Source organism: Bicyclus anynana, chromosome 15, assembly GCF_947172395.1.
Source record: "Bicyclus anynana chromosome 15, ilBicAnyn1.1, whole genome shotgun sequence".
NCBI classification, from domain to species: Eukaryota; Metazoa; Arthropoda; class Insecta; order Lepidoptera; family Nymphalidae; genus Bicyclus; species Bicyclus anynana.
The window spans coordinates 10,223,810-10,241,550 of record NC_069097.1 but is presented as its reverse complement, the minus strand read 5'-3'; the positions used below and the strand labels follow the sequence as shown (position 1 = coordinate 10,241,550).

At 38.2% G+C, this 17,741-nt stretch overlaps 1 protein-coding gene across 1 annotated transcript; it reads right to left on the bottom strand.

Annotated features, from left to right (window-relative positions):
* Positions 1 to 217: 217 nt before the first annotated feature.
* Positions 218 to 16,611, bottom strand: LOC112043153 (puromycin-sensitive aminopeptidase). Its single transcript, XM_052885874.1, has 12 exons — positions 16,098 to 16,611; positions 15,053 to 16,014; positions 13,647 to 13,836; positions 12,745 to 12,858; positions 11,352 to 11,486; positions 7,027 to 7,119; positions 6,049 to 6,198; positions 4,414 to 4,691; positions 3,493 to 4,240; positions 2,891 to 3,013; positions 2,014 to 2,685; positions 218 to 947 (listed from the first exon to the last, which is right to left on the bottom strand). The coding sequence occupies exons 1-11, from the start codon at positions 16,488 to 16,490 to the stop codon at positions 2,473 to 2,475; spliced, it is 3,399 nt and encodes a 1,132-aa protein (XP_052741834.1). The 5' UTR covers positions 16,491 to 16,611; the 3' UTR covers positions 218 to 947; positions 2,014 to 2,472.
* Positions 16,612 to 17,741: the final 1,130 nt, after the last annotated feature.

Below are 17,741 nucleotides of genomic sequence, written 5' to 3'. Positions count from 1 at the left end.
GCGAGCCCGCTCCGCTTTGAATACGCTCTCAATCCGCTGGTGTGGTAGCTCTGTAAACCTTAACCAAACGGTTTAGTGTTTGAAGTTTATTCCTTTAGTGACATCAAGTAACTTCGTGACGTCACAAAATACCTCCAAGCGTGCAAAATGCCTAGTTGCAAAAGTGAATCGTCTACGGCAATGGTCGTGTAATAGGGTTTAAATAATACACAAATGATTTACAGGTACTTTTGTACGATTTATTGCAATAACACAGTCTTACAAACAAACCATGACAACAAATGAGACACTATTATAAACGATGGTAACTTCAATTATAATTCATACATCACAATTTATTTTTTCTATTTTAATGTGACATTATTACACAAATATATAATAATTTTATAGCATTATAATATTTAGATTAGAGCATACAATTTTAGATGATAGCTCTTATAATAAACTAATTATGTATAATATATTTGTATATTATACTCCTGGGAAACAAATTTGAAATGCACTGAGCACCAATGAGACTAAAAATATATCTTAATATAAATTAATATATTTTTTTACACATTTACACAACATGCCTATATGTTACGGCTTCATTTTGTTTAACCAAGGCAACATTGTATATGTGAAACATTTTAAAACATAAATTTAATAAAATAAACATCAACAATCATCATAGTTCATAGATATTTTCGAATATTACCAAAAACAATTTGCTATAAACTATTTTGCGTACCCTTTTTATAAAATGCTATTTATCCCTACAGTGGGATCAGAAGTGACATGGGAAGTTACATTAATAGAACGATTTTATATGAATTAGCACATATACTTACGTAATCATAAACAGAAATATGTTAGATAGAAAATAAATACAGTCAACTTTCAATACATCTTGTAAGATTGAAATAATCGGTCTTCGTTGAACTTCAGTCTTTCGTTATTTGGTCCTGCAAACAACACAAAAAGTTATATAAATTATTGATGCTTTTATTGCCTAGAAGATGCCTATTCACCCTTGAAATATACCCAAATTGTGAATTGCGAATCAGAAATCACAGATTTCCGGTAGGGTAGGTAGACCCTAGCCATATGCGTATATGAAATGAAGACGAAAAACGCTTTATGAGAATCATAGACTTATTATCAAAACATAAAATGAAAACCAGCAGTAAGATGGTAAAAAAACCCCTTAATAGCTCAGTGCTAAAGGGGTCAGACTCATCACCGAGGGGTGGTGGTTCAGTGCCCACCCGCTGGACTATTGTAGTACTCACTCCTAACAGTCTTCCGACTAGTTGGAGGGGAACAGGAATATTGGTCATATTTAAAAGATATGGCAAATATTCTTTTATGAAAAAATAAATCTTGACAAGCTTAGGGTACAAGCTCGTATGTATAGTTTACGCACATCCTCCGAAATATTTTCTGTAAAACATCGAAAGGCTGATAGCACACAGCGAGTGGTGCGTGCCCTGTGCGGTTATGTTAGGGTTCATTTACACGAGCAGCACGTTGCCAACGGCAGCTGGCAACTGCAACCGACGACTGCAGTCGGCGGCATTCAACGTCGTCGACGTCGGCGACTGCAGTTGCCAGCTACCTCAGACTAAATACATAAGGACTAGTATCGCACCCAAATTCACGAACAAAATTTTCTGCCATTTTCTAAGGAAAATGAGCTTAGATTTCATACATATCTTATACTAAACTAGCAGTTTTTGTTCGTTTTTTTACACCATTTAACTACACAAAAAGGTATTTTTACGGAGGTTTTTAACCGATGGACACGATTGTAAACTATGAAACATCGATTCTATAGAGACAGTGTTTATAATCGCATAAGATCGTTGATCATATACTTTGACAGAAAAATAATGTCTTGCGAGGCAGGTCTTTATCTAATTAGTCTGAGCCAGCTACCGATAACTGCAGCCGACTGCCGCCGAGACGTCGCCGACTGTAGTCGTCGGTAGCAGTTGCTGCCCGTGTAAATGAACCCTTAGCGACACTCACCCGGCGGCGTCAGTGGTAGGCCTGCAGGTAGGCGGTGGTGGAGGGCAGGTCGCGGCGCAGCCAGGCCGCGTTGAGGCGCACGGTCTCCAGCGCCTGCTGCACGGACGGCGAGTGGTGCGTGCCCTGTGCGGTCATGTTGGCGACACTCACCCGGCGGCGTCAGTGGTAGGCCTGCAGGTAGGCGGTTGTGGAGGGCAGGTCGCGGCGCAGCCAGGCTGCGTTGAGGCGCACGGTCTCCAGCGCCTGCTGCACGGACGGCGAGTGGTGCGTGCCCTGTGCGGTCATGTTGGCGACACTCACCCGGCGGCGTCAGTGGTAGGCCTGCAGGTAGGCGGTTGTGGAGGGCAGGTCGCGGCGCAGCCAGGCTGCGTTGAGGCGCACGGTCTCCAGCGCCTGCTGCACGGACGGCGAGTGGTGCGTGCCCTGTGCGGTCATGTTGGCGACACTCACCCGGCGGCGTCAGTGGTAGGCCTGCAGGTAGGCGGTGGTGGAGGGCAGGTCGCGGCGCAGCCAGGCCGCGTTGAGGCGCACGGTCTCCAGCGCCTGCTGCACGGAGCGCTCGGCGCCGGGCGAGTGGTGCGTGCGGAAGAACTCCTCGATGTCCAGCGCGCACGCCTCCGACGCGAAGTTCTCCGTCGTCGACTTCACCAGCCGAGCCAGGAGGAAACCACCCTGGCAACATTAATTGGAAATTTATTACAAGTTTCTTCAACAGTGACTTGGGATGAGTATTTTGTTGAGCAGCTGCAGTAGTGATATTACAAATCATCCTCTTTTATAGGAGTGTCCTGCCAGTAAGATATTAAATATTGGTGATAACAACGATGACTTTGTCTAGTAATAAAAGCACTCATTATAATGAATTAAATTAATTTACCTGATAGCGATCCATGAACTCCTTCCAGTGATCTTTGAAGAACTCCCAGGCGAGGTCGCGCCCGTTCCGACTCACTGCCACAGACACTACCACGAACACAGTGTCTTGAGAACGAACTTCATCCTGCAATACAATGTTTTAGTGTTAACATTTTGTAATCGTCTTATAAATCAATTAACCCCGCTACACGCACGGCTTTGGGATGCAGCAAGTTTTATGTAAGCAATGATTAACCATCCAAGTATAAACCGTATTTTTTAAGATATTTATTTCCCAACTTGCCAATCACTTTGTAGTGGGCCATGAAGTCGCTGAATATGCGAAATGTATGGGCGCCCATAACTTTTGAACGACGCGGATAGTTTCAAAGTTATGAACGCCATCTACTGGCACTTTATAATACCACTGTTTCATTAAGCCTATAGATGGCAGCACACATCCCCGACTACAATTTTCGTAATGCATTCACCAACTTATTCGTCAGTTTTACTTCAAAAATGACGAATAATTCCATCCTTCGAAAAGTACTATTAAAGAAAGATTTAAATCTCCTCGTGCAGGTCGGCGGCGCGGTACAGCTGCAGGAGGCGCTGGACACTCACCGAGATGGCGAAGTCGAGCACGCGCTTGAGCAGCGCGGGGTCCTTGACGGCGCCGAGCGCGCGGCTGATGCGGTCCTTCTCCTCGTGCAGGTCGGCGGCGCGGTACAGCTGCAGGAGGCGCTGGACACTCACCGAGATGGCGAAGTCGAGCACGCGCTTGAGCAGCGCGGGGTCCTTGACGGCGCCGAGCGCGCGGCTGATGCGGTCCTTCTCCTCGTGCAGGTCGGCGGCGCGGTACAGCTGCAGGAGGCGCTGGACACTCACCGAGATGGCGAAGTCGAGCACGCGCTTGAGCAGCGCGGGGTCCTTGACGGCGCCGAGCGCGCGGCTGATGCGGTCCTTCTCCTCGTGCAGGTCGGCGGCGCGGTACAGCTGCAGGAGGCGCTGGACACTCACCGAGATGGCGAAGTCGAGCACGCGCTTGAGCAGCGCGGGGTCCTTGACGGCGCCGAGCGCGCGGCTGATGCGGTCCTTCTCCTCGTGCAGGTCGGCGGCGCGGTACAGCTGCAGGAGGCGCTGGACACTCACCGAGATGGCGAAGTCGAGCACGCGCTTGAGCAGCGCGGGGTCCTTGACGGCGCCGAGCGCGCGGCTGATGCGGTCCTTCTCCTCGTGCAGGTCGGCGGCGCGGTACAGCTGCAGGAACCGCTGGAAGGCATCCTCGTCAGCCTCCGCCAGCACGGCGCGGTAGCACGCCGAGCGCAGGTCGGCCGGCAGCGTGCACGCTCCTGACATGTGCTTCTCGAACCTGCAAAACACAGATTTATGCTATGAGTCATTTTATACTAATATATGACTAATTAGGCGGGTGGGCCTTGACAACCGTTACATGTAACAGAGCATCACTATGCAGAGCCAGGTCAAGCAGGGAAAGTCAATGTTACGAAGATAATGTCTCATATGGTTTAAAAAAAATCTTACCGGCTCCTAGCTTCTTTCAATGTATCTGGATCTTCGAAACTTATCATTTTATTCAGAACCAAGCTCCGGAGTAGTGTGTCGAGATGACTTTCCTTTTCTTCAGCGTCCCAACCCAATTTCTTGGTAATGTTAGCAAACAGTTTCCTTCCATAGTTTTTCAGTGGCTTGTCCAGAGCAGTGTGCGAGAACAGGGCGCTCAGCTTGGAGAGGCAGTTGGATATTGAAGACCAAACTGTGAAGTTTGTTTCATCGCTGAATGCTTCAATCAGTTTTAACGACTGTAAATTAATAAAATTAACATTAAACAACTTAATATAATAAAATTAACATTAAACAACAACAAATATCTATAGTTTATACTTAAGGTCAAGAGAGACCATTCAATAAATTAAGAGTATTCTAATAAAAAGCAATTTTGTAGAAATACCTCTAAAAACGCTACATACTAAATGGCACGAAAGAATGATGTCGTCGCTGAGAGAGCTCGTTTCGTCATCTATGAGCCTATGAGCCATCCAGTGGATTTACCAGTAGGCTTAGCCTACTGGTAAATCCACTTAGGCTGGAGCGGCATATTTGACAATGTAACGATAACTTTAATATTTTAGTCCTGTATGCCCTGTATATCCTACTGAAATGTGAAAACTTGCAATTTCAGAGTTCAAATGTGCAAATTTGTAAATCCGCCACTGGGGCCATCGCAATAAGTTCTTGAAGTATTCAAAAAGGGATTGTTTCAAAGTTCTCTAAAAACGCCATCTACTTTTAATTTAAAATAGCAAACACTGTATCACTAATTACTATGTAGCTTTTGAAGCTGTATTATTTCTTATTATTTTTTTCTGTTACCAACAAGCTTAATAAACAAGAAAACGAACAAATAAATCAATCATAAATTTTCAAAAAATATTATAAAACTCATGCTGTATGGTCAACGATTTTAGCTTGTCCTCGTTGTGGATAAATTAAAAATTGTCATAAAAGTTGTAGCAAACTTTTTAAAAATAAAGTAATGATTTCATTATTAAAGTAGAATGGGGATGTTGACTAGGGTTGAATATATTGATTTTTATGACACATTCGGGTAAATAAGGTCAATGTTAACTAATTTATATATAAAAAGCAAAGATTGTCTGGATATTTGCAAAATAAATGAGATTATAAAATATCAAAATCTATTAAAAATCTTTTATTGTAATTAGATGAAAATTCATACAGTTTTAGCTTCCTTACATTAAATGTGACATTTTTTAATATTTGAACTATAAACACAAACCCACAAATAACAAATATATTAGTAATTTTTTGAACCCCCATACAAATCTAATGATCATTATGTCCCTACGACGTCATTAAATCGGGGCGTTTTTCAGGGATCCGCGGTAACGCCGCAAATCTGACCTTTTAAATCCCTGTAGCTCCGAAAGTAATGAACGCAGATACCCTGTTCCTTTTACAAAATTGCTGTACTATTAGTGTACTCTTAATTTATATACAATTTAAAAAACTGTCATTATCCCTAATATGAAGATTTTTTAGATAAAAATAAATTGCCGGGCGGTTAAGGTAGGCCTGGGCCGGGGATGGCCAATTCCCTTTGCTATACAGGTCCATAGGTATTTAGTCTGAGGTTACCTCAGCGGTGTGCGTATGCCCCGCCTGCACGAGCGCGAAGCAGTCGTCCAGCAGGCCGAGGCGGTCGAGCGGCGGCAGCGAGCCGTCGCGCACGGCGCGCACCAGCTGCTCCAGCATGGCCGCCGGGTACCGAGTGCGGTAGTATCCCACCTGAAAAAAAAATTAAAATCAAAATACATTTATTTCAAGTAGGCTCAGTTTACAAGCAGATAAAATCTTTTGTAGGTTTGGGTGTACTCTTCTATAACAAGATCCCTAAGATTGTGATGCAAAATGGCCTAAGATGTTGAACCTGCCCATCCTTAGCTTTAAGCAATGTGTTAAAAAACATTTACTTAGTTGAGGTTACTACACCATTGATTAGTTTCTTAATGGTGCATAGAGGCCATTGGATCAGCTTCCACCTTCACACAACCAGTGAAACTATAAGATATTGTAATGTTGTCATCAATTGTAAATAATGATTTTTTTTTTAAAGAGCAACTTTCGTCTCAGCAGAACCTGCCTTCCGAAACGGTGGTAGAATCATTACAAATAGTCAACTGACGTATCAAAAGTGCTTGTAAACTGAGCCTACTTGAAATAAATGAATATTGATTTTTTTTTGATAACATTTACAATTTGTTATAGTGTAAAGGTGGAAGCTGATCCAATGGCCTCCAAGCACCTTTATCATGGAGGAACACATCAATGGTGTAGTAATAAGCCTGTTGTAGTACATTTTTTATAGTAACAATAATGAAAATGACGGCCGCGTGATACAGTGGGTAGTGACCCTGCTTCCTAAATCCACAGCTGTGGGTTTGATTATTACAACTTGAAAATATTTGTGCGAGTGTTTTCCAGTGTCGGGGTGGGTTTATATATTATATAAGTATTTATATGTAGTATATAAAATCTATGTGATGAAATAGCTATCTTAGCACCTTATAACACAACACATTATAACATATAACACAACATATTGGCAGTACTCACAGTGCCCGGATTGAGCTTGACCCACGAATCTTCAGCAACATTTTCCAACACTACTTCCTGCGATCGTTTCTCTAACACCGTGGAGAGCGCCACCTAAAAGTAAAATCTCATTAGTTTTCATATAATGATGTTTCTCATTTATTTTTCAATCTATCAATAAATAATAAATAAATTGCCACCAAAAACTATTGCTATAGTTTGGCAAGTTTGTTGATGACACTTCCATGATATGCGGGCGACGGGGCGGGAAGGACTGCGCGGGTGTGAAGTCGTCCGCGCGGTGGAGAGGGAAGGAATACGCGGGTACGAAAACGGGCGCGCGAGGGCATCACTACCCCCTCCCGGCCCGCGCGGATCATCGGGAATGTTACGACCGAACTTGCCAAGCTATAGACAATGCTTTTATGAATTTCAACATGGACACACATTACAATAGGAAGTTTGATATATTAAGATTTCATTAAAATAAAGTCTAAAGTAACTTAACACGCTAATTAATCCCTAAGAGCGACGCGATCATGGAAGTGTTAATTTATTTTCGATTTTAAAGAAAAGATAATTCTAATTCAGTTTCATTTGAAAGTGAATGTCTACTCTTCATTCTAAATTTTTTAAGACTTCAAAAAAAGGAGGAGGTTCTCAATTCGAATCCATGTTTTTACTTATTAGCTACTAGCAGACGCCCGCAACTTCGCCCGCGGTTCTTATTAAGTGAGCATGTTTTTAAGCTAGATGTACAATTTTTCCTAGTACATTATTTTTTCAACGTGTCCATTAAAAGTACATGCAATAAAAATCAGTAAACATGAAAAAAAATAAAATCCGTTTTTTGGAAAAACCTCACTTTGTAGTTGAAAAACCAAAGTTCCATTGGCTGAAACAAATATTCAAAAATAATAATTACCAAGCATAAAATCAATGCTTAAGTAATTTTTCAGCGCATGATACGAACTGCATTGAAGGTAGGGATTTTTGTATTTTGTACAAAAACCTTAACTTAATAATAACTTAAAAACTATAAAATTTAGGCTAACATATATTGCGTTATTTTAGTAGGCCTTGATGTCAGCTAGCAGCATATATTTAAAGGACACCCTGTACAATTCACAATTAAAAAGTTAGATCCTATACCAGGTTATAAATTATATTAAATTTATTGAATAATATGCGGCTAATTATATTTACAATATATTTATTTAAGCTACTATGTACCTACTTTAATTTGCAATACACAATGTCAATGTTGAAAATGCAACAACAACACAACAACTTGGTTATTGAATACGTTATAACTGCTCTTTAAACTAATTCAATTTATCTAAACACAACGTTTCTCTAAATCTAACAAGTGCATTGTTCAACATTTTACTTATATACCTAGTACTTTGTATATTGGCTTTCAGTTTCAACAACGTGGGAAACACATAATCAAAATCTAAGTACGTAATCGCATTATATTGGTGCCATTTACTTGAAAATCGTCAGCCAATGTGGGAATGCGGTACAATGATATCAATTGTTACATCAGTGAAATATAATAATGCCATGAGACAATGCAAGTATATATAGCTTGGTAACTTCGTTCGTAACACTCCCGATGTTGCGCGCGGGGCGGGGGGCGTGTAGCGATGAATGAAAACCCCACGACTGATGCACGTCACATTCCCGCACGCACGATTTTACCCCCGCGCAGTCTTTCCGCCCGTCGCCCGCATATCATGAGAATGTTATCAACGAACTTGTAAGACTATAGGTATACCTTTATAATGGTTAATTGTGTAATGCCCGCTCTTCACGCTGGACCACCACTTTTTAACTAGGGTATGCATTATTATTAGGGTAGGTAGCAGTGGCGAAGGATAAAATTTTGACGAAGGTAAGCCGTCCCAAAGAAAAGGAAAGCCATACCGCTTGATACGAATTCCGGTTTCTCATACATACATACTATATATTCATTATATATTCATCACCAAAATGAATATGTGTATGTATGGACATTTAAAAGGTAACCCGGCAGGAATCGGCCTGTATGGACTCTTCGCTGCTGGTAGGTAGACGTGATAGCCCAGTGGATATGACCTCTGCCTTCGATTCGGAGGGCGTAGGTTCGAATCTGGGCATTGCATTTTTGCATTTCGCCACTGGCTATCATGCAGTACGGGTAATTCGAGACAAACATCCACAAAGTTGGCCACAGGCACGCTGACATAATACAGTTGTCAGTGGCGTGCTTATGGTTTTAACTAGGGTATGAACTATAAGTAAAAAACAAAAACTACATCAGTTTTAAATACCATATTTAAAACAATACATACTCGATTGTAAAAAGACTCCAATGGAATGAAAAATACTAAAAAATACATTTTTACATTGTCATTTTGTCTGGAAATCTTGCCAACTTCGACAACAAGCACAGATGCTGACTGTTTCCATGATTTTCCAATTTCACATTCACAATGTTCACCGTCTATTGGATCTTGTTCCTTTCCTTGAAACTGTTTAAAATGCCTACTAAATAAAACTTAATAAATAAAAATTTTCACCTACATCAACGTTTTCCATCGGGTAGGTCGCGACCCCGCACCGGGTCGCCAAAAAAAAAATACCGGGTCGCAGCATTATGGAGGCAATGCTGCGACTTTAAATGAGTACTAGGAGATGGTCGATTTTATTTCTTGACTAACGAGACAATAATGGTCGCTCGACGGGCGGATTGTAGGTACATATTATGGGTCCAAAAACTTGAGTGGGTCACGAAGGAGAAGTATGAAATATACCGGGTTACTGTGACCCGGTAAATTTTATACTTCCCTTTTTTTTGGACCCATAATATGTACCTACAATCCGCCCGTCGAGCGATCATTATTGTCTCGTTGGTCAAGAGAATAAAGTTTGGGAAACGCTGACGTACATAATAAACCAGATGCCTTTACCCTTGTAGTTCCCGCTCCTGTGGCAATATGGGGGATATAATATATGCCTATGATATTCACAAATAACATGCCTTTCTATCAGTAAATAAATTTTTAAACTTGGTGATCCCTACAACCTCACAAACTTTACCTCTTCTTTATTAAATACATTAGTATAGATAATTTATACTTGGTTCAGTTTTCTAAGATTGTGTCAATTTATATTGTCTTTTCAATGTGACTGTTAATCCTGTTATGTAATTTAATGTATGAATATGAAGTAAATATATAACTTAATTCTACAATTTTAGAGCTGTTTACAGAAGTCAAGAGTTATTTCATTAGAGTGAATATAATAACTCTTGACTCGGCATAATGGATTAACTAAACTATGATCGAGTCTTTAGTCAATCCGCGGATTACTTTTTTAAGTAATGCGCGCGCGCACGTAGGAATTTTAGCATAAAATAATTATCATTATTTATTCAATACCTAAACAGTTAGTAGAAATCAAGTACATATACTTTGAATAAAATTAAAAAGCGTACAAAATGGCGCCACATGATTGGGAAAGCCGACTACGTATAAACGGTAAAAGGCGAGGCCGAAGAAGAAGAAGATAAATTGAATTCGTAAATTAAAATTATATTTTTTGTCTGCTATTTCATTGTAATTATATTAGTATTCAAACAGTATCATATTACAAACATTAAATAAGTGTGTATTGAACAGAAAATACTTTGCCAAGTATTAGATAAGCTTATTGTTTACCTTTCTAATACTGTAGAATGTGGCATTCAATTGAAATTGATTAGATCATATTGCATTAAATGATATTGATATCAAGTTTTGATACAATCAATACATTTTTATCAATAACACAATCAACTAGGAAATCAAATAACAAACTAGGTCAATGTTACATCACGATAATATTTGTGGCAATGATATTGTATTTGAAAATGGATATACAAATAATTTAAAATGCAAATAATAAATGTATATTTTTTTTTGTAAGTACTACCAAATGTCAATGCTTTATCAAACATGTATTTCTTTTAAATGTTGTTTTAATTAAAAAATGATTTTAGAATAGACTAGATAGATTTTAGCTTAGCCTGTATGTGATAGGTCTATGATTTTATATATCGATGTTCGTCGACTTGATACTTTCGTAACTTAGGTATTTAAATTATAAGAAGTTATAAATGTGCCCTGCGGTTTTGCTCGCATTAAATTATTGCGTACAAAACTAATGTTATATAGCCTCCCTCAATAAATGGACCATCCAACACTGAGATTAGAGCATCCAACCAAACAAACATACTCTTCCGCTTTATAATATTATAGTACCTATAAATAAATATGAAAAAGTTATGGATTTGTATTTTTAACAAATATAGTAAAATTTACCTTAGATGGTTGTTCCTGAGTGGATATAGTAATGGGCACCATCCATAATGTGTCATCCCCCTGACTGCCATCAGCACAGAATTTCTGCTGAGTCAGCTTTAATATACGATTCGAGCCCTTTTGTTCAGAGCTGACCTGGAAGAAAAATATTTTGATTTGTATTTTATTTTATATTTTGACCTTTTTATATTTAATGTATGCATATGAAGTAATGGTTTTCTTAATTGCTTCGGCCGTGGCAAGTTACCACCCTACCGACAAAGACGTACTGCCAAGCGATTTAGCGTTCCGGTACGATGTCGTGTAGAAACCAAAAGGAGTGTGGATTTCATCCTACTCCTAACAAGTTAGCCCGCTTCTATCATAGATTACATCGTCACTTATCAGGTGAGGTTGTAGTCAAGGGCTAACTTGTAGATAAATAAAAAAAAAGATATTATAAAGTTTTAAAAATCACTGAACAGAAAGATAAAAATTAAAAAAACATATTTTTGGCCAACTTACTTTACCAACTTACTTTCGTAACTAAAGTAAACTTGTTTGTAGTGCAGAAACTAAATTTCTCCTCTACTTTTCTAATAGATTGATAATAATTTATGTATTTAGGTCATTTTCAAACTCCAAAGCATTTGAAGTAAAAAAATATATTGACAAGAACATTTAATTTCATAGTACGTTTTCTGAAAATACCCAATTGCACAGCTGCTTTGATAACATTCAGAGATAACAAGTATTTACCGTGTATGTATTTAGCTTTATCTGAGTAACAATGAAATTGTTATTATATATGCTACTGATAGCATGTATTAACGTAGACTTAAGGTAAACCAGCATATGTTGGCTGTCACTAAGGTATTTTTTTTTACATAATTTGTATGTAAAAATATATTTTTTTTTTCCTTTATAGGGATACACATAGGTTAGGGTCCTTTTTAAGGTGCTGGAATGGCAAAACTACTGGGTGCAATTTCCGATTAGATATGAGAGAACATTGATAAGTGATAATTTTATACTATAGATGGGTTAAGTCCCTACAAAATCACCACAAAGTGATCCGAGTAATAGACTACAACACTTAGCGCACACATGCATAATTTTGTCTTTAATTCCATTATATATTAATGTATATATAGTTTTTATGTTTTCTGAACACACAAATCAACATTGTAGACGTTTGTTTAAATAACGATCGTTGTTGACCACAACTAACATTGAGTTGTGTATATATTTTATTTTTGAGCGCCTCATTTTTCATGCGCTAGTAACACATCTAACAGTATTTAATATCATTAGCTTACACATACAAAATTATTCCTTAACATGCTATTTGTTTGACAGTCATTTGTGATATTGTCATGATTAAAAATCATGATTATCATTAACTTATACCCACCTCAACCATAGGGAACCCCATTTGTTTAGTCCATGTAGACATCACTGCACCAACTGGTTTGTTTGAAGCCTCCTCTAAAGCGGCCCACAAATCCTCAGTGAATGTATTCTTGTACTAAAACATTAGAAAATTTTAAAAATATTATATATTATATTAAATGAATGATGTATTTACCTACTTTACTGTTTTTTTTTAGAAATAATATTTGCTTCAAATAACAAAAATCTTACTATGGTTTCCTTGTCATATAGTAGAAAATCCATATTAAAGCTTGGCAAATTCGTTCGTAACACTCCCGCCAACTTCATACCCGCGCAGTCCTCCCCCCGTCACCCGCATATCATGAGAGATCAACGAACTTGCCAAGCTATAGAAATGACCTTCATCCATCTGTTTAATAGATGAAAGGTGTCTTACATCAAATTTAATAAGTTAAAAAGTATAAGTAGCCTGGCCAAACTATTATTAATGATAGTTTGGCCAGGCAATTTACTTGCAATATATTTTTTAACATACTAAATTTGATATAGGTTACTTTTCATCCATTATAAGATGGGTGAAGTTCATTTCTAATATGGATCTTAGACTACTAGTTTTGAGTTACCATGTATGGAATATTGTCACCATCATTGCCAGCTATGTAAAGAAACTATGTATAAAATTCCTTAAAGGTAAATATAAATAGATCTATTTAATTTATTTTCCCATTTCCCATTCCCATTCCCAATCACTCCAATCCCTCCAACTAGTCGGGCAAAACTGTATTAGGAGTGGGTGCGACAATAGAGTTACGGGACGGGGATCAAACCACCACCCCTTGGTGATGAGTTCGACCTCTTACCGTTGAGCTACTTGTATGAACAATATTTAGATTTCTAGTGTAGGGGTAAAAAAATGAATACCTGATGTCTTGTTAGATAAATGTGCATGCCTTTACGGAAATCATCATCACCAATGTATCTATGCAACATGCGTATAACAGATGCACCCTTATTGTATGAGATGTCATCAAAAATTTCATCAATCTCAGATGGGTGTCCCACTGGTACCTCAATGGGATGTGAATTTTTCAAACAATCTAACTCTAGCGCTCTGTGAACATTAAAAACAAACAATATTATTTATACCAGTCATATGCCAATGTCATTAAAAAAGCAATAAGAAGCAATCAATATAATGTATAGTCTGGCAAGTTTGTTGGTGACACTCCCATGATATGCGGACGACAGGGGGACGTGAAGTGCATCAGTCGTGGGTTTTTCATTCATCGCTACACACACCCCCGGCCCGTGCGGACCATCAGGAGTGTTACGAACGAAGTTGCCAAGCTATAACAAAATATTCCATATATCTACTGTATAACTTCAATATGAAAATTAATACAAGTTTCACAATGCACAACAATTTTATCAATACATTTTAATAATTCAGCATTTCATTTGATTACACAGTAGATAAGTATTGAGTGTGTGCTGGGACATTTTACATTACTCATGTATACCTAAATTGTTTTAACTGAAACAGTGCCAATATTCAAATGGGTCATTGACTTTCAAGTTAGCAACTGATATTTGGCTGCATTCTGTTTTTGTCTCTTGCATGATTTTGCAAATCAAACACATTGTATATATTTTTTCTTGGGCATGTATTTATACCTATAAACATAAGTTGCTATATGCAATGCAATGTGTTTACCACTTATATGTTGATTTTGTGATAAGATTTCAACACTTGACTAAAGTAATTTCTCAATTGAGCAAAGAGTTAATATTTAAGTTTTATGCAAACTATCTATATCAGATAACATGCAATTCAGTTAGTTTTTACTATTATAATTGCCTTCAACTATTATAAAAACTGATACTGCTACTTTGCAAAATTTATGATGGTAGTGTTTCCCAGGAAAAGCAACATCCCAATGAACTCTAATACTATTCAAATGCTAGAAATTTGTTTACTGTTATGTTTACATAATTTAAAAGCTTACAAGCTTTGTTTAGAAATAAAGAATAACCTAGGCTTCGAGACATTGTTTGAAATAAAGTTACATGAACTTTTGCTAAAAACTGTGAGTAGCCAAATTTAGTATGGATTTATATTGATTTGTAACCTAGTGTTTTGTTTTATTTGTCAGGCATATTTAGAAAATTTATGCATATTTTTTACATTCTTCATGCATATTAGCAACATGTTTTTGATTATTTATTTATATCTATAATAATGAATTGTTTTGTGTAAATAATATTTTAAATAGTCTTAACTATATAGCAAAAAGCACAACATTATAAAACATCAAAGAATATCTTACTTTATGTATGTTTCTGTAACAAATTGAGTCCAAATATCATACTCAGGGAAGAGATGGTTCACACATAGGAACTCAACAAAGGATGCATAGCCTTCATTTAACCAAAGATGGGTCCACCACTCCATAGTGACCAGATTACCGAACCACTGGTGAGCTAGCTCATGGCCCACCACCAACGCAATCCACTGTCGTCTTACAGCAGATGTATGTTCCTCATCTACTAAAAGGCATGTCTCTCTGTATGTCACGAGTCCCCAATTTTCCATTGCACCAGCAGAGAAATCTGCTATAGCTATTAGGTCAATTTTTGGTAATGGATAAGCAATTTCAAAATATTCCTTATAGTATGGCAGTACTTTTGCTGCGACTTCCAAAGCGAATAAACCCTGTTTACTCTTTCCTACAGGGGTATAAACTCTCACCAGGACTCCATCTCTGGAGGTCTTCTCAACATAGTCGTACTCTCCGACCACAACTGCTACAAGATAGGTGGACATAATGGGAGTTGTGTCAAACTGTAAGATTCTCTTGTCCCCATTGACCTTCTCCTCCTTCACGGGCATGTTAGATAGAGCAACTCTATCGGCTGGCACCTCTAGCGTAATATCGAACGTGGCTTTAATAGCAGGCTCGTCCCAGCACGGGAAACATCGGCGAGCGTCCGTGGCCTCGAACTGAGTGACGGCAGCGTACCGCTCCTCTCCGCCCGGAGTCAGGTACTTGCTGCGGTACAGACCCTTCATCTTATCGTTGATCTCGCCGATGAACTCGCAGGACAGTGTCGCTGCGCCTTCGGGCAGCGCCTCGTCGAACGTGATAATCGCGGTTTCGTCACTGGGCACCAGTCGCACTTCAGCCGGATGGAGAGTCTTGACTGAACCGCCATCGTCATACTGCAGTTCGACAGCTTTGAGTTCCAAATCTAAGCTATTGAGCACTATTTCTTTGGTAGAACTAACGATCTGAAAATGTGTACGTCGTTTAATAACGTCACATGGAGACGAAATGTTTGCAATAGGTAGCCTATGATGAAATTTCCACTTACCGATACTTTCACCCTGGTCTTTCCGGTAAATGTAAACTTATCGAGATTCGGAACCAATTCCAGTTCATAATGTTTAGGCACAACATTTTTCGGAAGACGCTGGAACGGTTTGTTTTCTGGCATTGTCACTTTTTCTTTCAAGATCGTAAATGTGGGACGTAACACAGAAAAATACCGTAATGACCGACTGACAGAGTAAACTCGCGCTCCTACCGTGCCCGCACCGTTGAAGTTGATACGAACCCCCCTCGCACGTCCGAGCCCCCACTCCGACGAGTAACGGTATTCGCTACGTAATAACTTGTAATGGCGACTTAGATTACGATGACTACTATAATTTTGAAAACGAAATGCAAATGAATTATGCACACCGCGTCGCAGTAGCAGCGTCATGGGACGTGAATAAATGACGTTACCAGTGAAAGTTACGACTTGATTAAAATGTATTTTGTGTCAGAACTCTTTTCAAGTTTCTCGAGTTTTTAAACTTTTTAGGTTATTATTTCGTAAACAAAGTACTTTTTTCACGTTTGTTATACCTAATCAATATATATATATACATAGTTATTAGTTATGTATTTTATTTATTTAATATAATCTAATCAATTATCAATTTAATATAAATGAAGGTACATCAAAATTTTGAAATATGAACAAAAATCATGAAAATCATGAAATTTAAAAATACATCATGTTTAAATGTGATTGTGATTCTAATCATCTGTGGTAAGATCATAGATTATAAATAAAATAATGATTGAAAATACAACGTAGACTAAAAGATTACTTTATAGAGACAAAGAAATTCTGCAATATATGTTTTATGCTCAGACTAATTGCTTTTTATTGGACTAGTATCACACCCAAATTCACCAATAAAATTATCCGTCACTTACGAAGTAAATAAACCAACAAAAATTTAAAATAGCTAACACCAAAAGATATTTTTTTGTCCTTAGACTACACATAACTATTTGGAATTACTTTATCACGTGTAGTTTTTACACACAATAACTTTGACAAAGATATCGTCTGTTACGAGTATTCGATTACTTGTTTGATGTTTTGTTATTCTGGCTTATGAATCGATTTGTTTTAGTTATTGTTTGTATTACAAATTTCATATAGTTAGTTTATAAGTTAGAAATACTTACAAATGAAACGTAACTTTATCATTTAGTAAACTAGAAGTTGTAAACTATTCAACTACACAAAAAAAGGATTTTAACGGAGCTCTACAAACGACGAAATCGATTATAACTATGAAACATCGATTCTATATAGATATATAAATGCGTTAGATCGTTGATCTTATACTTTGACAGAGAGGTAATGTCTAGTTGGGCAGTACCTTAGGTAATTAGTCCGAGCCTTTATTTGACGTCTGTGTAAGTGGTGCCAAGTGGAAGCAGTCTGAGACAAGCACCAACAAACAATATATAACGTATAGTCCTTTTCATGAAAGAAGTCCCCCAGACGAAGTGCTCATGTCATAATGGCGCCTCATTGTCATTTGGTAATGGCGGTCATGTCATTTAGGCCTAGTTCGGACGACTTTAGTATTTTAGTCGAGTACAAACGATTTTTGGGCGTTATATCCAAAAATTGTTCGTACTCGACTAAAATAGTAGTCCGTACGGCCCA

What these genes read in the sequence shown, in the direction of transcription:
- LOC112043153 (XM_052885874.1), bottom strand. Translation starts at nt 16,490, where the DNA reads ATGACGCTGCTACTGCGACGCGGTGTGCATAATTCATTTGCATTTCGT. An exon ending in GTTACAGAAACATACATAAA is followed by an intron (nt 13,837 to 15,052) that starts GTAAGATATTCT and finishes TAATGTTCACAG; the next exon opens with AGCGCTAGAGTTAGATTGTT. An exon ending in TGGGGTTCCCTATGGTTGAG is followed by an intron (nt 11,487 to 12,744) that starts GTGGGTATAAGT and finishes TTTTTCTTCCAG; the next exon opens with GTCAGCTCTGAACAAAAGGG.